Source organism: Mya arenaria, chromosome 3 (assembly GCF_026914265.1).
Source record: "Mya arenaria isolate MELC-2E11 chromosome 3, ASM2691426v1".
In the NCBI taxonomy this organism is placed as follows: Eukaryota; Metazoa; Mollusca; class Bivalvia; order Myida; family Myidae; genus Mya; species Mya arenaria.
The window spans coordinates 22,458,775-22,482,634 of NC_069124.1; the positions used below are offsets into that span (position 1 = coordinate 22,458,775).

General features: G+C 37.1%; 1 protein-coding gene across 3 annotated transcripts; it reads right to left on the bottom strand.

Annotated features, from left to right (window-relative positions):
- Positions 1 to 22,854, bottom strand: LOC128227790 (uncharacterized). Of its 3 annotated transcripts, none has more exons than XM_052938639.1 (16): positions 22,749 to 22,854; positions 15,437 to 15,459; positions 13,251 to 13,355; positions 12,784 to 12,882; positions 12,147 to 12,248; positions 10,597 to 10,695; positions 5,149 to 5,250; positions 4,946 to 5,037; positions 4,104 to 4,485; positions 3,597 to 3,788; positions 3,008 to 3,344; positions 2,724 to 2,913; positions 2,270 to 2,409; positions 1,722 to 1,876; positions 712 to 1,177; positions 1 to 281 (listed from the first exon to the last, which is right to left on the bottom strand). In XM_052938639.1, the coding sequence occupies exons 1-16, from the start codon at positions 22,753 to 22,755 to the stop codon at positions 235 to 237; spliced, it is 2,538 nt and encodes an 845-aa protein (XP_052794599.1). In that variant the 5' UTR covers positions 22,756 to 22,854; the 3' UTR covers positions 1 to 234. The 3 variants fall into 3 exon arrangements, with proteins under 3 accessions (XP_052794599.1, XP_052794600.1, XP_052794601.1); XM_052938640.1 differs by having other exon boundaries at positions 4,110 to 4,485; positions 22,749 to 22,770; XM_052938641.1 differs by lacking the exon at positions 22,749 to 22,854 and adding an exon at positions 16,991 to 17,118.
- Between the last annotated feature and the right edge of the window lie 1,006 nt (positions 22,855 to 23,860).

Consider the following 23,860-nt stretch of genomic DNA (forward strand, 5'->3'; position numbering starts at 1 on the left):
TTAATTGTATCATTTATTCTGAAGAAAGCATACCTTGTCAGTGCAAATATACATATGATAATTATATATCAATACAAAGTATTACATGGAATTTTTAAAATGAATTATTAAAGCATTGACAACATAAAATATTACAACACTTAACTCAGATTAAACCGAAAGTTCACAAAATGTGTTTGTACATTGTGTCGGCATATATATTCAAATGTAAGTTATAGTTCATTGTTTCCTCTATCAAACGTCAATATCTGGTAGATTATTCGGTACACCGAAAACTTTTTCTGAAAAAAAGTAATTCAAACTTAGTTTAAACTTTATTTATTTTACAACGATTGTGAAGAAGAATTTATTAACCCATGAAAAGACACTCTCGTTCGCACGATGTTGCGCGAGAATTTGATCTAGTATGTTGAGAGGAACTGGAATATGCAGAGAAGACCCACTTGTCCGGCCTGGTGACCACGAACCAAACATACGCACAGGCTAAGAGTTGAACATGGGACGCCAATGTGAGAAGCGTGTGCACTAACCACAACGCTAGCCGGACAATTAGCTATTTTGAAACTGATAAAGAAACAGCAACGATGATCACAAATAGCAAAGTACATGTGCTCCTCCCCCGGCGTATTAACTTTATCACAATTAATAAACAAACACAGTCAATCTTTTTATCTATGAGTTTGTTAAAAAAAACATAACAGCCATACAAACCTGGATCAGTTTGTCGATCTAGAACACCTCTGATACGCTTTTTCACTTCCATCCTGCTTTTTGGTCGCCTCTGTGAATCAGTACTTCTGGAGGAACTAACGGATGACGCCGTTTTAGGACGTCTGCGTCTGGTAGCAGATCGCGGCGTTGGCATCGGTAGCACCAGTGTGGGCGTAGGAGGGGGAGACGGTGGGGGAGACGGTGTTGGTGGCGGAATTGGCGATATGATTGGTGACGGAGGTCTTGGCGATGGTGGTTTTGGTGGAGGGGTCATCTTAACCCGTAGGCGAGTTACCTCCTCCGTTTCAATACCCTTTTTCTGCGATATTATGACATGGCAGTAAGCCTCGTCTGGATCATATATGCCTTGATTAAGGGTAAGAGTGTACGGTTGAAAGCTATTTCTACATGGAAAGAATTGTATCTTTCTTTCTCTCCCATCCGAGTTCTCCAGACTTGCATTTCCCTAAAAGAAAATACATAAAGTCACGTTAAATACAATGGAAATAACGGGGACGAGCCCACTCGGAACACCTCGGCCATTATCCTACATTATGCGAAGAATCCCGGAGAAAGCCGAGTTGTTACAATTAGGACGAGCCAAACAGTCAAAAAGTCAGCTGGTATAAAATAACAACAAACACCGGAAGATGTTTTGAAATTTGCTGACAAAATAACATGATTCAATTCATACGTAAGAAAGTTACTTTTTTCGGAAAAGAACCGCATACATGTTGAAGACGATACTAATTTAGGCAAGCCTTCAACTTTGTTTGTAAACTGTCGGTTTCTTAACTAAACCCTGTGTAGTATCTAAATACTTTATTTGAATCTACAATATACACTTTCTTTTCTAGAAGCAAGGATTGGAAGAACAGAGTCTTGGACGTCAGGATCTTGCGATAAACGAGAATTAACATATTTTGCGCAGCTTAGAAAACCACTAATGAACCAAGCGTTCAAGATAGACTGTACTTTGTATTTCGACCGATGTCATGATCTGTCCTTACCTCAACCGTAACGTAAAACGTATCTGAGGGGCACATCATAAAGGAGCCAGTTTCCATTGGGTTCTGAGCTGCGAAACCCTTCTCGACCCACGAATCTAACCTCTTCTGGCTTTTACTGGCTACATTGCATTCAACTATCATGACATGTTTTAAACCTGCAACAAGTATTCCACTGTCTTAAAAATGTCCTTAAATTAAACGCCGATAGTAATATTGTCTTGTTTATTACTAGTAAGATAATTAGGGTCCTTAAGTTTCGAATAGATTTCGCACTTAATAAAGAATAGCATACCTATTTACGAGATGTAGTTTAAGTTTACCTGGGGCTTAGTGCAAGACTGCTTTAACGCCTTCAAAGTGTGTATTGGATTAAAACAATCTTTGCCCTAAGCTTGCGATACATTCACCAGTGAAACTTAAAGAAAATACCGAAAAGATGCTTTGGACTCAATACAAATTCAGTTTTTAATTTATTTCGTTATCATCATTTGGATTAGTTTTTATACGTTCACATATAACTATATTACTTTCATCTGCTTTAAGACTACCTTGATCATCCTCAATATCCTTTTTGACAACAGCGAAGAAGGACGCAGGTTTCTTCTTCTTTAATGTATCGCAGATTTGTTTGTGTAGTTCCAGCTTGTCTGTTTCTGCCTCAACCTTCCGCTTCCATGTGGCAACAAAACTGAAAAGAGCGTGTATATTTTTATTTATAGTAATGACATGATCGTCTTGAAATAGGATCATTATATACTTTTGAACCATCACATATAACTAGTGTAAAAAATAGTCTCGTTTTTATCAATTTTAGAAAACTCGTTTGGCATAACCACTCATAGAATATTCTTCATATGTTCTTTGATTCATCTTATTAGTTTGCATCCAGAAACATATCCGTGTCTAGAAAAGAAAAGATAAGGCATTTTACAATAATCAATCAAATTGCATTTATTCCTAAATACCAAATTGATTACAAATTTAAATATAATATGTTCATACATGCTGAAGTGAGATATTTCAACGATCAGGCTCCCTGAGATTGTCTGTGGTGGCACGTCTATGATTTCAAGGGCATCCTCCTCATTAGAAAGAGACCTTTCATTTAAAGTTGCAATAACTAGCTCATCATCACCTTCAAGTTCTCTGTCCATGGGTATTTGCAAAGTGATTCCTTTCTTTGGTTGGTTTCCTGTTACGAAAGAGTAATGTTAAAAAACTTAATTATGCATTTAAATTCAGCCTTTAAACGACACGCAATCCAAATAGCAGACAGTTCAACATACCATCTATATTTATTTGATACACATCAGTAAGAATATTTGCATTGACAGAAACAAGAATATCTTTCGGCTTGGTGTCCGCAATCTTCTGTTCGCTGACGTGTTCTTCGCCGATCAATGTTTGAACTGACTCATTGTGTTCATTCTCTTCATCATTATAAGTGTCTCTTTGGTAAATGATTGGTTCTGTGTTTTCTTCTATGCTGTCAGTTTCTGGTGAGTGTTCTAGTTTCATATCTTCCAGTCCAATACTCTCTTCATTTTCAGCTAAAGGCTCCTCTTTAGCAACTTGATTTTCAGAAACGTGAACCATATCATCCTCTGTATTTGTCTCGTACACCTGTAATGTAATATCATCCCATAATTATCAAATTACTTTTTATTATCAATAAGATATTTTGAATATACCGGTTTAAACTATACTTAACTAAAAACTATATTAATTTCTCGGATTGAAAAAGTTTATCCGAGCAAAAAAGAATAAATTCATGACCCCTTAAAATATAATTTTCAAACAGAATTAAACTTATTACGATGTCCAAAAGGAATGAGATTAGCGTGCAATATTTTTTCAAAACATGGTACTTTATACCTTCAGACTCAATGAAGTTTCTTCTTCGAATGCCCCTTTCGGGATGTCCAGGGAGAAATGCTCATCCATTTCAGACTGTATCAAAGTCTTGTCTTCTCCAATGCAACACGTTTCCCTTTTCGCACGAACGTAGACTGCACATATACAAGTAGTCTCCGGAATCAGGTCGACTTCCAAAGGGCAATAATTTGTCTGAAAAGCCATCCATTAACTTTACCAGTGTCTTACATAGCAGTTGTACTCCAACTACTACTAGTAGTAGTAGTAGTAGTAGTAGTAGTAGCAGTAGCAGTAGTAGTAGTAGTAGTAGTAGTAGTAGTAGTAGTAGTAGTAGTAGTAGAAAGAAGAAGAAGAAGAAGAAGAAGACGAAGAAGAAGGAGAAGAAGAAGACGAAGAAGAAGAAAAAGCAGACGAGGAAGACGACAAAGAAGAAGGGCAAATAAAACATCACAAAGTTATGAACAAAATAACAACGCATTTGAGAGTAGAGATAATGATTTAACATACACATACAGTATCGTTCGAGTCGTTACTGGCCTCTTCTATTTGCATTGCATCTACCCTCTTGGGTTTGAAACTACAGTTTATGAACCTTATCAGCATCTCTTCTTTGTCACTTGGCAATTTATAAATAGGCAGATAAAACTTGGCATGACAGTCTCTGTTGACATCATAAATACGAATGTGAAAGACATCGCTGAAAATTGACTCCTCTGTGTGATCTTGAAGAGTAACTGTTGCACTTTCAGCCCTTTCCCTTCGACAATAAAACCCAGTGGGGAACCTGCCTGGCAAGTCAATGTGATCAATAACAACCCCCACTCGATCAACTCTATATGGCCTCGAAACCATTCTCTTTGTAAGTTTCATTCCTTTTGCCATAACGTACCTGTAATGAATTTAACAAAATATGAAAATAAACTACAATATCTTTGTGTTGTTGTTTTACTATTTTACGGACGAAAGAACAAGTGTAAGAGGTAATATACATCTAACTAGTGAACCTGTCTGTGTAGTACGCATTATATAGGTTGAACCAGTATTTATTTAGACTTATACATTTACTCAAAACCCCAAAAAATACAAGTTGAAACAAAACCATACAGTAAAAGATCGAGAATACTAAGATATTCACTTGTAACTTAGAATTATAGATTTACAGAATTAAGAAGTAAGCAAATTACTTTTGCTAAGTCTCTCTTCTGTAAATCATTAATACATTAATCGGTGAATAATACCATTAATGTAAACATGTATAAAATAAAACAGTAAACAGTCATTATATCTAAAAAAAAGTTGGGTTTTTTATAGCGTTCTGTATTTCGTTCTTTCTATGATGTAACACGTACCCTGAATCCATAGCCAGTAACAAGGTCGCATAAACCTGAAGACTGTCTTTAATCACATTGTCCCTTGCAACCCCTTCAGCTTTCTTACCGTCCTGCTCAGGGAAAAATATCGTATTTTAACAGATGTATAAGTGTTTTTAAGGAAATGAAATGTAATTGTTTCAGGTTGTTACAAGGTTTTGCTAATAGTAGTTGATACGTACTCTATTAAGCACGTTTGTTTTTGCTCCCACGATCAGCAATGCTTCCATCGATTCCTGTGCTCCAACCTGCATTGCCGTGTGCAAAGGTGTGTCGCCATTTACCTTTCGAAGAAAAAAAACCAATTGAATAATTATATGACGTTTTTACTACTGCATGCCCTTTTCTAAGCTTCCCATGGGCCGGTCATTCAATTTGATATTCTTAATATGTAGAAACTTTTTTAAAGATGCTGAATTTTAAATTTCAGCAACTTGCAAAATGTATTAGACAGTTCCAATTCACTGATATATACTTGGCGTTTTTTTCCAAATTTGCTCCCTCAACTAGGTACACATATGGACTTGCTTCCTCAACTACTTACTTACTACCTACACTTGCTCGCTCAACTAGGCTTATACAAAAACTTGCTCTCTCAACTAGGCTTATACACAAATTTGCTCCCTCAACTAGGCTTATACCCAAACTTGCTCTCTCAACTAGGCTTATACTTAAATCTGCTCTCTCAATTCGGCTTATACCTAAACATGCTCTCCTAACTAGGCTTATACCTAAACTTGCTCTCTCAGATAGGCTTATACCCAAACTTGCTCCCTCAACTAGGCATATACCCAAACTTGCTCTCTCAACTAGGCTTATACCCAAACTTGCTCTCTCAACTAGGCTTATACCAAAACTTGCTCTCTTAACTAGGCTTATATCCAAACTTGCTTTCGCAACTAGGCTTATACCCAAACTTGCTCTCTCAACTAGGCTTATACTTAAATCTGCTCTCTCAATTCGGCTTATACCTAAACATGCTCTCTCAACTAGGCTTATACCTAAACTTGCTCTCTCAGATAGGCTTATACCCAAACTTGCTCCCTCAACTAGGCATATACCCAAACTTGCTCTCTCAACTAGGCTAATACCCAAACTTGCTCTCTCAACTAGGCTTATACCAAAACTTGCTCTCTTAACTAGGCTTATATCCAAACTTGCTTTCGCAACTAGGCTTATACCCAAACTTGCTCTCTCAACTAGGCTTAAACCCAAACTTGCTCTCTCAACTAGGCTTATACCCAAACTTACTCTCTCAACTAGGCTTATACACAAACTTACTCTCTCAATTAGGCTTATACCTAAACTTGCTCTCTCAACTAGGCTGATACCTAAACTTGCTCTCTCAACTAAGCTTTTACCTAAACTTGCTCCCTCAACTAGACTTATACCCAAACTTGCTCTCTCAACTAGGCTGATACCTAAACTTGCACCCTCAACTAGGCATATACCCAAACTTGCTCTCTCAACTAGGCTTATACCCAAACTTGCTCTCTCAACTAGGCCTACACCAAAACTTGCTCTTAACTAGGCTTATATCCAAACTTGCTCTCTCAACTAGGCTTATACCCAAACTTGCTCTCTCAACTAGGCTTAAACCCAAACTTGCTCTCTCAACTAGGCTTATACCCAAACTTGCTCTCTCAACTAGGCTTATACACAAACTTACTCTCTCAACTAGGCTTATACCCAAACTCGTTCTCTCAATTCGGCTTATACCTAAACATGCTCATTCAACTTGGCATATATCCGAACTTGCTCTCTCAACTAGGCTTATACCCGAACTTGCTCTCTCAACTAGGCTTATACCACAACTTGCTCTCTCACCTAGGCTTAAACCTAAACTTGCTCCTCAACTAGACGTAAAGCCAAACTTGCTTTCTCAACTAGGCTTATACCCAAACTTGCTTCCTCAACTAGGGTTATACCAGAACTTGCTCTAATAACAAGGCTTATACCTAAACTTGCTCTCTTAACTAGGCTTATACCCAAACGTGCTCTCTCAACTAGGCTTACACCCAAACTTGCTCCCTCAACTAGGCTTATACATAAACTTGCTCTCTCAACTAGGCATACACCCAAACTTGCTCCCTCAACAAGGCTTATACCCAAACTTGCTCTCTCAACTAGGCTTATACTCAAACTTGCTCTATGAACTAGGCTTATACCTAAACTTTCTCTCTCAACTAGTCTTATACCCAAACTTGATCTCTCAAAAAGCCATTCACCCAAACTTATTCTCTCAAGTAGGCTTATACCCAATTTTGCAACCTCAACTAGGCATATACCAAGACTTGATCTCTCAAATAGGCTTATACCCAAACATGCTCCTTCGACTAGGCATATACCCAAACTTGCTCTCTCAACTAGGCTTATTCCCTAACTTGCTCTCTCAACTAGGCTTATACCAAAACTTGCTCTCTCAACTAGGCTTATACCCAAACTTGCTTTTGCAACTAGGCTTATACCCAAACTTGCTCTCTCAACTAGGCTGATACCCAAACTTGCTCTCTCAACTAGGCTTATACACAAACTTACTCTCTCAATTAGGCTTATACCTAAAATTGCTCTCTCAACTAGGCTGATACCCAAACCTGCTGTCTCAACTAGGCTTATACCTAAACTTGCTCTCTCAACTAGGCTTATACCCAAACTTGCTCTCTCAACTAGGCTTATACCCAAACTTTCTCCCTCAACTAGGCTTATACACAAACTTACTCTCTCAACTAGGCTTATACCTAAACTTGCTCTCTCAACTAGGCTGATACCCAAACCTGCTGTTTCAACTAGGCTTATACCTAAACTTGCTTTCTCAACTAGGCTTATACCCAAACTTGCTCTCTCAACTAGGCTTATACCTAAACTTGCTCTATCAAATAGGTTTATACACAAACTTGCTCTCTCAACTAGGCTTATACCAAAACTTGATCTCTCAACTAGGCCTATACCCAAACTTACTCTCTCAATTCGGCTTATACCAAAACATGCTCTCTCAACTAGGCTTATACCTAAACTTGCTCACTCAACAATGCATATATCCAAACTTGCTCTGTCAACTAGGAATATATCCAAACTTGCTCTCTCAGCTAGGCTTATACTTGCTCTCTCAACTAGGCTTATACCCGAACTTGCTCTCTCAACTAGGCTTATAACCAAACTTGCTCTCTCAACTAGGCTTAAACCCCAACTTGCTCTCTCAACTAGGCTGATACCCAAATTTGATCTCTCAACTAGGCTTATACCTAAACTTGCTCCCTCAACTAAGCTTTTACACAAATTTACTCTCTCAATTAGGCTTATACCTAAACATGCTCACTCAACAAGGCATATATCCAAACTTGCTCTGTCAACTAGGAATACATCCAAACTTGCTCTCTCAGCTAGGCTTATACTTGCTCTCTCAACTAGGCTTATACACGAACTTGCTCTCTCAACTAGGCTTATAACCAAACTTGCTCTCTCAACTAGGCTTAAACCTCAACTTGCTCTCTCAATTAGGCTGATACCCAAACTTGATCTCTCAACTAGGCTTATACCTAAACTTGCTCCCTCAACTAAGCTTTTACACAAATTTACTCTCTCAATTAGGCTTATACCTAAACTTGCTTTCTCAACTAGGCTTATACCTAAACTTGCTCTCTCAACTAGGCTTATAACCAAACTTGCTCTCTCAACTAGGCTTATACCTAAACTTGCTCTCTCAGCTAGGCTTATACTTGCTCTCTCAACTAGGGTTATACACGAACTTGCTCTCTCAACTAGGCTTATAACCAAACTTGCTCTCTCAACTAGGCTTAAACCCCAACTTGCTCTCTCAACTAGGCTGATACCCAAACTTGATCTCTCAACTAGGCTTATACCTAAACTTGTTCCCTCAACTAAGCTTTTACACAAATTTACTCTCTCAATTAGGCTTATACCTAAACTTGCTCTCTCAACTAGGCTTATACCTAAACTTGCTCTCTCAACTAGGCTTATAACCAAACTTGCTCTCTCAACTAGGCTTATACCTAAATTTACTCTCTCAACTAGGCTGATACCCAAACTTGCTCTCTCAACTAGGCTTATACCTAAACTTGCTCCCTCAACTAAGCTTTTACACAAATTTACTCTCTCAATTAGGCTTATACCTAAACTTGCTCTCTCAACTAGGCTTATACCCAAACTTGCTCTCTCAACTAGGCTTATACCCAAACTTGCTCTCTCAACTAGGCTTACACCTAACCTTGCTCGCTCAACTAGGCTTATACCCAAACTTGCTCTCTCAAATAGGCTTATACCCAAACTTACTCTCTCAACTAGGCTTATACACAAACTTATTCTCTCAACTAGGCTTATACCAAAACTTGCTCTCTCAACTAGGCTTATACACAAATTTGCTCTCTTAACTAGGCTTATACCCAAACTTGCTCTCTCAACTAGGCTTATACCCGAACTTGCTCTCTCAACTAGCCTTATACACAAACTTACTCTCTCAACTAGGCTTATACCCAAACTTGCTCTCTCAACTAGGTTATTCTTAATACAAAAATTTGCTCCCTCAACTAAGCTTATACCCAAACTTGCTCCCTCAACTAGGCTTATACCCAAATCTGCTCTCTCAATTCGGCTTATACCTAAACATGCTCTCTCACCTAGGCTTATACCTTAACTTGCTCTCTCAACTAGGCTTATACCCAAACTTGATCTCTCAACTAGCCATACACCCAACATATTCTCTCACGTAGGCTTATACCCAAACTTGCTCCCTCAACTAGGCATATACCAAGACTTGCTCTCTCAAATAGTCTTATACCCAAACTTGCTCCCTCAACTATGCATATACCAAGACTTGCTCTCTCAAATAGGCTTTTACCCAAACTTGCTCCCTCAACTAGGCATATACCTTAACTTGCTCTCTCAACTAGGCTTATATCCAAACTTGCTCTCTCAACTAGGCTTATACCCAAACTTGCTCTCTCAACTAGGCTTATATCCGAAAGTTTTTTAAGTCCATTGTCGGCGCACCCTCATATCAACAAAGAAAAGACATTTTATATTTATGCTATTGTTACTTACCTTTTCTCTCTTTCAAAACTATAAGATTGCGACCTTTATGCACACATCAAGGCATTTATCGAAACTTTAGGTGTAAATTTTTGTTCTTAAAATGCCTTAAACAATACTGTATTGTATGCTTTTTATTAGTATATTGTAGTATATTGTTTACGAACAAGGAAATGATGAACGTGCAAAACATATAGAATTGTCACAGCATCTGGTTTAATCTGTGCGTGTAAGTTTCTCTTTTAAGAGATAAAACAGGAATATTTTTACGCATTGTATTATTGGTTTAATTTACAATATTAAGTTCTCAAATGTACCAGATTGAAGGTTTATGTAGACATATTTTGAATGTCTACTAGAAAGGAAAATGGATTTATTTAATATTTATGGTACAAGGGGAATATATTGCTTATATCTTAATAATCCCCTTATCAGCAAAGCCTCGTATACATTGACAGTATTGTGTCCAAACACACTTAAAATCATCGTAACCTCCTTCAATGTAACATGATATTGCTGTGTTCTAGTTCACTTAATATACACTGGAAATCTAAGGTTTTTGATGTATTATATCTCGTGTATACCTTGTTAGCAATGTTTTTATCCATTCCTAGCTCAACAAGCGTCTCAATGACTTCCATTGGCTGACCTTGAACAGCTTTGTGGAGAGGGGTCTCACCTTCCTGTTAAAAACAAACATACATCGTATATTCATAAAGGCCTTACTTTGTCAACCAACTGCCAATACATTAAAGATACACTCTTATTCCCAAATAAGATTTCCCATAACTAATACAATAGTTTTAATATACCAAGAAGGATTAATAAATGTCGAAAACAATGGTTCTAATGAAGGATACTGAGTTTAATTTGAAAGAAAAGTGCAGAAAACACGGTATTTCTACTATATGAGACGATTGTAGATCGTAGTAAATCTTTAAGCACTCACCAATCAATATCTTTTGCATTTTTTAGCTTTTAAATAAAAGGTTAGGATCTTGTTATCAGTAATTGATATTTTCCATAAATGCATAACTTAGTAAGAAGTTAAAGGTTCATCACTCAAATTTTGTGTTTGTTATACATATGTATGTATTGATTTTGAATAAAAGTGTAACTTTAAATCAAACCACTCACAGCTTCGTTCTTATTCTTTCTTTCTTTTCATTCTATGACACCTTTATGGCTATTGCCAAACTCATTTTTTAAGAATAAGCAGTTATTCAACAAGTATAGATAAGAAGTTATTATGCACCTTTTCAAGTATTTGCATTTACAAACTCAATGGATAGAATAACAATAGAATTGTCTGATTTATTCAAAAGTTCCCAAACAAGGGTCGCAAGCTCATCTATTTTTAACTGTATTGGTTTGCGCTGTTTAAATCATTTCTATAAGGATCAATCGTTAATACCACAAATTGCTACTGCTAAAGTCTCATTTTAAAGTAACAAAATGTTCTAATATTTTTAAAGTTTTTACCAAGAGCTGTTTATATATAGGCATTATGTTATTTAAGAAACACATTCATAAAATGTCTATATGATCAAAGATAAGTTTGTTTTTTACCTCCTTTTAATATATCATGTATTTAAAAGACGTAATACTTCAAACGTATACTATAGTATCATATCACAATAGAAGCGTCATTATGGTGTTATTCAAAAATATAATCCATGCAATAATAATAATACAATGGTTAATCAATCTAATATCTAAAATGCATTAACACATCTTTTCATCATATTGATGGATGGCTTACCCTGGGTTTGGGTTAACACTACCCAGATAATGTTGTATATTATTGCTATAATGCACCAGTCAATTATAGCCACAGTGCCCTCAGATCCGGGAAATAGCGGGGAGTTTGACTTTCGGTCCAGCCAAGCCCGGGTAAAATCCCCACCTTGCGGGGATTTACTGCTGGTAAAATCCCCGCCAAATGCCCCCGCTCCCCAGGTACCCTAGGTAAGGCCCATTCCCCGCTATTTTGGGCTCGAAGACAAAACAACCGCATTCAACCGGCACTGCGGGGTCACCTGGAAGGTAAAAACACGACCCATTGCCCCGGCTATCCCCGGTATACCCCCGGACCTTGGGGCCGTGGTAAAAATTGACTAGTGCATAAACATACGCTATTGTAGGGATTTAGATCAGCCCCTTCCGACTGTAGATACCGTACAACGTCTAAATATCCGTACTTCGCCGCATAGTGCATTGCCGTATTCCCGCCAGCCTGAAATGTTATTAGTTTTACGTTGTAGTTAGATGAGATGGAAATAATTCTTAATGAATAAGAATGAGCGAGGTTATCGAAGCGAGCGGGCCATTCTTAACCATTAAGAAATTATTTCAGGCCATCTAACTGACTTAGAATAGATACATTGTCAACGCAAAAACTGACGTAGGGAGTGTGTAACGGATGAGTGGCAGTAGGCGGACCAAAAAATACCCGCGAAAGGTGAAATTCTTTATGATTAAGTATTGTACTTAATAATTGCCTATCTGCAATTGCATTGGCTGAAGATGAAGGTTGTATTCTAATCATGTTTGATATATTGAAAGAAAAGTCATATAAGTTCATATAAATAAGGCTTTAGTCTGTTTTGGGGGCAACATTTTAGTCGCCATTTTAGTGGAGTATACATATAAAACAGTATCATTCTCACCCTAAATCACAAAATAAATCTATAAGAATATATATAAAAGTCTATGCGTATAAGTAATGCGAAATCAAACGTAGACCTTATGCAAAATGAAAGACATGATACCTGGTTTTGTTGATCGACATTTGCGCCAGCCTGAACCATTTTCTTGATGATTTCTAGTTTTCCCCTTCTGGCAGCAAGATGAATAGGGTTATCTCCCCTCTGTTAAAAAATAAATGAACATAATTATGATTGTTCTGATACTATAGCAATGTTAGATTATTTTGAAGTGTTGATGTACATGTAATGAAATAGTTACAGAAGAACAATATTTGTCGAAGCTTTAATTCATACAACAATTTATACATTCGAAACCTGTTGGCTCGATATCGCTTGGCTCGATTTTCTCGTTGACTCGATCTTGATGTAAATCTTTAATCTATGTAAGCCTTCCCGCTTGACTCAATATTAGTGATGTTCGAAGTTTTTAGCCGTTCCGTATATCAAAAAATATATGTTGTGTACAAAACAAAAATAAAAGACGCAAAAAACTACACTTATCATCCGAATTTAAGGCATATCATTATTACATTGTCAAGGGAGAAGTCGATATTTCCCGGCTCAACATCCAGGAGTTCCAGCACCTGCTCATCTCTGCTTTCGAGCAGCTTGTCTATCAACCTCCGACCCCTTTCCTACAATACCACAACATAATTATATGGTGACATTAAATCAATTGCTAGATTTTCCTCCCCGCCCGCTCCCTCTTTTTCCCCGTCCCTTAAATTTTATTGAATCAAATAAAATAGAACTAGGGTCTGTATTTGTGTAGTGGTCTGGTACTGTGCGGCGCTTATTCACGTTGTTTATGTATAACATTCACTTATAAAAAAGGAGAACTGTTGCAATCATGTTCGTGGTTCGTCTAGAAACACATGTATATGGTCCCTTATGGAATAAGAAAGAGCATGAACACATAATCAACGGTGAAACAATCATCTAAGAAAACCATAAAATGAATACAAAAATGCCCCCCCTCCACCGCCCTCACTTAAAAAATAATTTGAATGAAAAACAAGCAATATGTATTTATACTGGCCTATTGGGTGCATTTAAATGAATACAAACATACGTATATTCGAACTTGTAACTACCCGCAGAGAGCGTAGCTTCTTACAAGCCATTTTTGAAAGCCATTTGTATACAAATAGGAATACGAGACATATACATTCGATAAGGAGCAGATCTTTGAACCCAAATATAAATTGGCTTACACATCATTTAAAGCAAAGCTACGCCCCTGAAACCGTAAAATGTAAAAGTTGCAGACGGCCTTGAAACATGTAGGCTCGCTTTAACACTTACAGAACGTTTTTGTCGTGCTTTTACGTGTGAGACTAGCTTGTGGTAAATGAAAACTCGCTTTGCACGTGTATACACAAACCAGTATTAAGTAGATTAAACACATCCGTGTGTTTTCCCTATTGGCTGCCTAAAAAGGGCTGATGCAACAAAAAGTTTTCATTTAAATGCATTATTTTGTTTAACTCATTTGGCTGTAATGATCAAACGTAACAGAAACGTATGATTTGTGTGCATATGAGCGATATTTGTGCGTTTTTTGATTGGGTATTGTCATGTAGCTATCAATTAAAAAACATTTATAAACTCCAATATTTACGAGCTGTACACAAATAATATGGTTTTGTTTTGCTTGGGTCATTAGAGTAAAATGAGTTTAACATCAGGATGCATTAGAATTCAAAATCAAAATACATCAACGTATAAAATTATGGACCTTTAAATGTGTACATTCTACGCATGCCCACAACGTCGTACTTCTCATTAGGTACATGCATTGCAGAGGTTGTGTATTGATCTTTATATGATATATGAATGATGTAGCTAATCGGATAGCATGATATAAATAACGGACCTATACTGTTAATGAAGTTAATGATGTATGACCATAATATTGACTTAAGTTGCATATTGAATACCCTTATCCAGTAGAATTTTGCAACCTCTTAAGTTTACGAAAGATGTGAAACCGTTCGTTTTTAGTTTAAACTTATTTAATTTTACCACGATTGTGAAACAAGCTATTGTAACTTATATTAATCACTCTCGTTGGCACGATGTTGCGCGAGAGTGTGGTCTTGTGTTGTGAGGGAAACCGGAGTATCCGGAGAAAGCCCACTTGTCCGGCTTGGTGACCACTAACTAAACTCACATGCGCCTAGGCCGGGAATCGAACCCGGGTCGCCTTGGTGAAAGCGAGTGCGCTAACCACTGCGCTTACCGGGCAACCAAACCATTATTCGATCGAGCATCAAACAATGATGGACATTTGATAATAGTTGTTAAGCATAATTTACAAAACTGTCAGGCCAAACAAAAATGGTTTGGTTAGGGTTACATTATTTTCAAAAACAGGTAGGGAAGGTAGGCATTTTTAGCCTTTATGTAAGAACATCGGTGTCATCTTTGCAGAATGGTGTTAAAGTAATAGTCTGTATAAAGCTTTCAAAGTTTTAAACCACATATTCAAACACACACTTACAACAAAACTGTTTTCCAAATAACTATAAAAACGGGTAAGGTCGAGGCCTACTTCGTAAGTATGGTCGGTTAACCGGAACCAAATATATTTTCAGGCCTTTTTTATGACATATGGAAATTTAGAAAAATGCTAAAGGATTTTGCTTTGTTTCAATTATTTTCTATAAGCCTCATACTCTCTAAGAGAAATGCTAATAAACGAATCAATACGCACCGCCGGATGCATAGTCACTGGAGCTGAAATGTGAAATATGAAGGTATTTTAATAAACATCAAATGCTTGCGTTGTGAGAAACATATTTTAATTCAAACAGCTTAAGAGGTATTTCGATTAGTTATGCAGGTAGGGAATAAACACAGTTTAACGGTATAAAATGATACATTATTTCATACACATAATAATGTAATACAGTCAAAACCCGCTAGATCGAAGTCGTTGGGACCTCTAAAATACTTTAACGGGATAACAAACATTTGATATAATCGAAATATATAAAGTGTTTAATAAAAAAAAACATCGAAAAATGTTCGATATAACCGGATCATCGAGCTAACAGAGTTCGACATAGCGAGTTCGACTGTATAATGACTCTCATGTATAGTAAACTACCTCAGCTACCACTACCGGCCCAAGTTGTGTTTAAGTATTCAAATAGATTTACTCAAAAACTAATTAATAACCACTTTATAGTCTGGTATGGTTTAAAACTGTAAAAGTTTTGACTCAATTACAAGCAAACTGTTCCATTCATTATGTGGATTTTAAGAAAAATCATTTAAGAACAAAATAAAAAAAAATCTTGACTTTTTACTCATTATCTTCAATAATACATAAGTTGTTCTTCACTGTTTTATTCATAAATAATGACATATCCCCGTAGAAAACATATACACAGGATTGAATCAGTATTTGTACATGAAAACACTAGAGCATTTTCGAGAAACTTGACCCAAATATAAAATTTAAAGCTCTTCGATACAAAAAAGAAGAACAGAAGAATGTCGGATTTATAGATTTAAATATTTGTTCAACTATTCATTCTCTCGTTTTAAGATTTTGTTGAGATTGTTTGGTTTGTTTTTTTCATTATAAACATCTAAGATAAAAAAAAGAACACATTACGGCTTCACCCGGTCGCCTCAAGTTTTCTTTTATGAATTATACATAGTTCTTTTTTAAATGTTTAACTACACTGTGCGTTTGATATTTCTATTCAAAACATAAATGAGATTTCAAATGAAGCATTGAATCTCCAATCTGCGCAGTAAAAAATCGTCTTTTGCAAACAGTAATTAAAGTAAACATCACGTCAGCTTCAAGCTGGTGCGCTTATTCCAATATATTTAAAGGAAGTCTAAATAAAGATAATGTTTTACAAAATATTCTTTTGCAATGTGGCAAGGTTAAATACGTATTGTATTTCATATAATAAAAGACGTATGAATTCATCCTTGACCTTATATAGCGACGTTTTATGTATTTAACTACGAATAACAAACGTTATGTTTGCTCGTATTATCAATTTTAGAAACTTCGCATTGAATGATCTCACATTTAATATTCGCCCTATATAAATCTCAATATTTCATTTAAACATATGTCACAAAATAGGCATTGCCTTTTTACACTTATTGGACGGCTCATTCCGATCCTGTGACGTCACATCAATATCCATAATGGAATGTACGAAATTTACCATTAATTCCATAACGCGATGTAAGAATGACGTCAATAAACGATATAATTTACCATAGAATCGTCACGTACCTTAATAGTAATGCCTAGTTTGTGTGATATCCATCCGACAAGTGTATGTACTTTGATGCATGAAGTCACATTATACTAGCACCTTCTAGAGTATCGCAGATTCAATTTGCAAAATTCTACTCATGTCGAATCCAACCCCCGAGTCAAAAATGCAGTACCAATAATCGATTTGCACCAATTGTAATAATTATATACAAAATAAGACTGACTTGAATGTAAGCTTGTGCCGTACGGTAACTTTAGATCAAATTTTGATACAAGCTTTAAAGGGACTAGACACCAGATAATACAATTGAAAAAAAAGGAAAATTGTCAAAAACGTACACAAAATTGATTTCGATGTCAAGCATTGACCTCTTATTACTGATGAATCACATAGCTAACGCCTCGTGCATCTTTCGCAGTTTTTGCGCAGTTTTTAAATGAGAAATTTACTTGGTGTGTCTACCACGTAAAATCCCAGTTAGTTTAAAAGTAACGTCGGTATATTTATCTGGACTCGTCACGTGACTTTCACATACTCAATAAACACACTTTATGGCTTCCCGGAAGAACGGACATTACAAGAAAGCGGAATACAGTTGCAAAACAACGTAGACACAGAGCCCGACAGATCAACATCAGTGATGAAATTGATCGATGATAAATTTAAAAGAGGTTACATCTGCTGTAAATGACAGCGAGTTGTTAAAACGGTTATGGACAGGTGTTTTTTTGGTGAAACGATCACATGCTTTGCAATATGTTCGGGAAAATACATTTCACGTTTATTTGTTTTTTAAACAGGTAAACTCATCTGAGACAGAGACAAAACAAGAGTGTTGCGCTTATCCGTGTTATCATGTAAAGTGATATATTATCGGCCTCGTACTAGCTCGTATTGACAAGTATATGCTTGTTTTGAGGAAATATGGTATTTGCCGAATTTGGGACCATCTGGTTTCTAGTCCCTTTAAAGTTTTTCTTCAAACAACGTTTATGCTATTAGAATAGGCATTGCAATCAATGACAACATGATAATATCTTACTAAAAATAGAATGTCAAATTTTAGGATCGCTTTAGAAATGTACAATGATGTCTGCGCGCCTTTCATAACGACATTTTGAGTGACTATAATTTAAAATCAATTTTAGCGTCGATGATAGATATGAACTTAAAGTAAATAATATGTCAGTAAAACACAGTATAATAATGAATACATAAATGTCCTTCACTATTTAAACGCAATGTGTACGTTGAAAACATAAGTTAGTTTATTCTTGTTCAAACAAACCTTATTATTAACGTTTAAAGTGACTCGCTCATGTTTTTGGACCAAAAATAATTTTTCCCGGTAATGCATCTGGAAACACTTACTTTATCATTATTTTACTCTATGATATCGAAATTGCAGAAGAAAAATACAGTTATAACATGAAAAAGTATTTTGTTATTATTGGGGTACGCCGATAAAATCCAGGAAAAAAGTAGAAAACAGCCAGCTAGTCCACAAGGTCACCGGGACTTTATTAATAGTGTCGGATATGTTGACCTCTTAAGGATACATTGATAACATCACGTGATAATGTCAATGAACCAATCACGAAACAACACAACCGTTATTAATTTTCAATCGCGATATTTAAGCTTATGAAAATTGTGTTCTTCAAAGACAATATTTGAGCAAATATCAACATTTGCTGAAGGATTCCTGCTTTCGGTATTTTTGTTTAAACACTCCTTATGATTTGCCACACTTTATTTCGTAATTTAAAAAAGTGCATTTTACAAACCATGTCAGCGAGTTACTTTAACATAAAATATAAACATTATAAACGTTCGAGTGTTATTATGCATGTGTTTGTCGTTCACGAAAAGTGAATTAAGTAAGAATTGTCAAATATTGTTTTCGGCTTATATAAAATAGAATATCGTTAATCGCCTCAAGGCTCAACATATGCACACATCTATATGTATAATCAAAAGCTAAAAGCTACGTAAAGACCCCATCATTAATCTCCAAATATTTATTTTTCACCTATTTCGATTAAAAGAAACATACAAAAAAATTGAGGATTCGATATAACTTTTCTTATACGAGCAGCCATGATAGATGCTTTTTCTCCCTGCTCAGTTAAACAGAGTATAGTAAAAATTGTATATTATATATTTTATTGTTATATGGGTACTTTTTTATCTTTACGCGTGGGCAAGATACTGATTTAGAGCATGGAAAATATTTCGAGTAACTTTACTGGGGAAGGAAAAGAACATGATTTACAGCATGGCAAAATATTTCGAGTAACTTTACTGGGGAAGGAAAAGAAAATGATTTACAGCATGGCAAAACATTTCGAGTAACTTTACTGGGGAAGGAAAAGAAAATGATTAACAGCATGGCCAAATATTTCGAGTAACTTAACTAGGGAAGGAAAAGAAAATGATTTACAGCATGGCCAAATATTTGCATCTACTTATCTGGGGTTGGATGGAAATCTTTCATTTAATTTATTAAATGCAACACGAATATTACATGTCCTGTGTTATAGATAAGGCTGGATTTTTTGTAACAAAACAAGGGTGTTCAATTGTTTTGCATGTTTTGTTTGTTCATTTATTTATTATACACGAACGTTCAGGTATATAATTCGGCGTCCTTTGTTCAAAGAATCACGATATCACGAAACGCACAAATACCATATCATTATTCAGATATCTCGGAGGCATTAGGATTCAAGCATTACTTACTTATCTGATAAATTGCTCATATGAGCTATCCGTAATCTGTCTGGTAAAACAATGCGTGAATACATAACATAACTTAATTAGTAATTAAAAGTTGTGAATTCCAAAGTTAAATATTTTGGTAAGGCTTACTCCACGTAGGAACTTATGTGAAGATATAAGTTAGGACAAGATGTATAAAAATACTTATTATTCTTGAACTGCTACCTAAAGTTGTCAGAACTTGCGCCATATCGAATTGCTTATACATTTACGTTTTGCCGGCTGTTGGTTTGCTGGTCATTTAGAAGTTGCGTTCTGTCGGTGGTTGGTTTGCTGGTACGTTTTTTTGCGTTATTCCGGCAGTTGATTTGTTAACACGTGTAGTAATTGCGTTTTGCTAGCACGTTTAGTAATTGCGTTTTGCCGGTGGTTTGTTTGCTAACACGTTTAGTAATTGCGTTTTGCCGGTGGTTGGTTTGCTAACACGTTTAATAATTGCGTTTTGCTAACACGTTTAGTAATTGCGTTTTGCCGGTGGTGTGTTTGCTAACACGTTTAGTAATTGCGTTTTGCCGGTGGTTGGTTTGCTAACACGTTAAGTAATTGCGTTTTGCCGGTGGTTTGTTTGCTAACATAATTTGTGATTGTGTTTTCCCGGTGTTTGGCTAGCACGTTTAGTAATTGCGTTTTCCCGGTGGTTTGTTTGCTAACATAATTTTTGATTGCGTGTTGCCAGTGGTTGGTTTGCTAACACGTTTAGAAATTGCGTTTTGCCGGTGGTTGGTTTGCTAACACGTTTAGTAATTGCGTTTTGCTAACACGTTTAGTAATTGCGTTTTGCCGGTGGTGTGTTTGCTAACACGTTTAGTAATTGCGTTTTGCCGGTGGTTGGTTTGCTAACACGTTAAGTAATTGCGTTTTGCCGGTGGTTGGTTTGCTAACATAATTTGTGATTGTGTTTTCCCGGTGTTTGGTTTGCTAGCACGTTTAGTAATTGCGTTTTCCCGGTGGTTTGTTTGCTAACATAATTTTTGATTGCGTGTTGCCAGTGGTTGGTTTGCTAACACGTTTAGAAATTGCGTTTTGCCGGTGGTTTGTTTGCTAGTAACGTGTAGTGATTGCGTTTTGCCGGCGGGTGGTTTGCTAGCACGTGTAGTAATTGCGTTTTGCCGGCGGCTGGATTGCTAGCACGTGTAGTGATTGTGTTTTGCCGGCGATGGTTTGCTAGCACGTGTAGTTATTGTGTTATGCCAGGGGTTGGTTTGCTAGCACGTGTAGTAATTGTGTTATGCCTGCGGGTGGTTTGCTAGCACGTGTAGTAATTGTGTTATGCCGGCGGGTAGTTTGCTAGCACGTGTAGTGATTGTGTTATGCCGGCGGGTAGTTTGCTAGCACGTGTAGTGATTGTGTTATGACGGCTGGTGGTTTTCTAGCACGTGTAGTAATTGTGTTATGCCGGCGGGTGGTCTGCTAGCACGTGTAGTAATTGTGTTTTGCCGGCGGCTGGTTTGCTAGCACGTGTAGTGATTGCGTTATGCCGGCGGGTGGTTTGCTAGCACGTGTAGTAATTGTGTTATGCCGGCGGGTGGTCTGCTAGCACGTGTAGTAATTGTGTTATGCCGGCGGGTGGTTTGCTAGCACGTGTAGTAATTGTGTTATGCCGGCGGGTGGTCTGCTAGCACGTGTAGTAATTGTGTTATGCCGGCGGGTAGTTTGCTAGCACGTGTAGTAATTGTGTTATGCCGGCGGGTGGTCTGCTAGCACGTGTAGTAATTGTGTTATGCCGGCGGGTGGTTTGCTAGCACGTGTAGTAATTGTGTTATGCCGGCGGGTGGTTTGCTAGCACGTGTAGTGATTGTGTTATGCCGGCGGGTGGTTTGCTAGCACGTGTAGTGATTGCATTATGCCGGCGGGTGGTTTGCTAGCACGTGTATTAATTGTGTTATGCCGGCGGGTGGTTTGCTAGCACGTGTAGTAATTGTGTTATGCCGGCGGGTGGTTTGCTAGCACGTGTATTAATTGTGTTATGCCGGCGGGTGGTTTGCTAGCACGTGTAGTAATTGTGTTATGCCGGCGGGTGGTTTGCTAGCACGTGTAGTAATTGTGTTATGCCGGCGGGTGGTTTGCTAGCACGTGTAGTAATTGTGTTATGACGGCGGGTGGTTTGCTAGCACGTGTAGTAATTGTGTTATGCCGGCGGGTGGTCTGCTAGCACGTGTAGTGATTGTGTTATGACGGCTGGTGGTTTGCTAGCACGTGTAGTAATTGTGTTATGCCGGCGGGTGGTTTGCTAGCACGTGTAGTAATTGTGTTATGCCGGCGGGTAGTTTGCTAGCACGTGTAGTAATTGTGTTATGCCGGCGGGTGGTTTGCTAGCACGTGTAGTGATTGTGTTATGCCGGCGGGTGGTTTGCTAGCACGTGTAGTAATTGTGTTATGCCGGCGGGTAGTTTGCTAGCACGTGTAGTAATTGTGTTATGCCGGCGGGTGGTTTGCTAGCACGTGTAGTAATTGTGTTATGCCGGCGGGTGGTTTGCTAGCACGTGTAGTAATTGTGATATGCCGGCGGGTAGTTTGCTAGCACGTGTAGTAATTGTGTTATGCCGGCGGGTGGTTTGCTAGCACGTGTAGTGATTGTGTTATCCGGCGGGTGGTTAACTAGCACGTGTAGTGATTGTGATATGCCGGCGGGTCGTTTGCTAGCACGTTTAGTAATTGCGTTTTGCCGGTGGTTGGTTTGCTGTGGTTTACAGGCACGCTTTGTCTTTGGGGTGTCTATACGGTCATTTTATTATTTAAAAGTTTATTTCATCACGCCTCACCTGTCGGTAAGGTATAACGCCACAAAGTCCGCGGCATTTTACGCCACAATTTAAACTATAGTGTGACATTGAATATGCGAATTCATTATTTATAGAGATTCCATATATATTTTGCAATCAACCAAGATAAAATAACAAAAAATATTACCTTAAAATACAATTCTAGGTACATAATTAAAAGACAATGTATATATTACAATCTATTAAAATATCGTTTTGTTCTACATACCTGACATATTTTGTTTTCACTAAATCTCATGCATCACAATTATCCAATTTCTTATGAGCTTTTCTTTCATATCTTTTTTACAAATCCCTGCCAATTTTGATCAATAGCTAAATTTCGAACAATTATATGGACAAAAATATTTCTAAAGGGACATACGTTCAAATCGTCAAATAAACTACACACGAACATCACCGAAGGTCAAAATAAGCAGACTTAGCGAATGAACTGGCGTCTTCATGGAACTTTTTATTTCGTTTTAATAAATCAATACCTAAATTCTAAAAAGAAACCTCAACTGAACCCACTTGACGAGGAACATTAAATCTAACGCGTGTCCATAAATGTGTTTTTCTGTGCATCTGCATGATGTAATGATTTTGTAAATATAAGAGGGTATATAAATCCTTATGGTTAAATTAAAACGACTTTTATTATATGGATAAATTAGGTAATAGTTTGAACAAATAATTCCAAACATTTATGACTAATAACATATAAGCGAGCCTTATCAATAAGACTTTAAATGATATATTGAAACTGACTTTGATTATAACATGTTTCGGCAAAAAGGAAACCATTTTAAGACGTCATGTCTGTTGAATTGTAAAAGTGCAGTTCTTAAAGCTGCACTCTCACAGATTGGCTGGACGTATAGAGAATGGCCTAACGAGCGTAATACATTATTAAGAGATCGAAATACTAAAATCTATTTGGATATGTGTACCTTGTATTATTCTTTTTTCTTAATGTTTAGCGCGCAAGCATGTTAATAGATCTAACCTTCAATAATAATAGGTTAATGAAATACATGGGGGGAGGTTAATGTAAAGCGTGTGGTATATTTGTTTATAATACATGAACAGTCAGTGCTTTAGTTTTGGTCTTCTTTACGATATAGTCGACAGGCCGGTTGCAAGCCTTGGGCCAATTTATCGTTCAGCAGAACAAAAAATAATAAATGCTAACGTGCTTAGTGCTCAGTGCGAAATGCTGAGCGAATACCTCTATTCTAGGCACTGCGCATGCGCAAGCATCTAAATAACTCACGCCAATAATAAATAATACGCCAATTATCGACTTTATTGAAATGTGGTTGTTGGTTGAGTTACTAA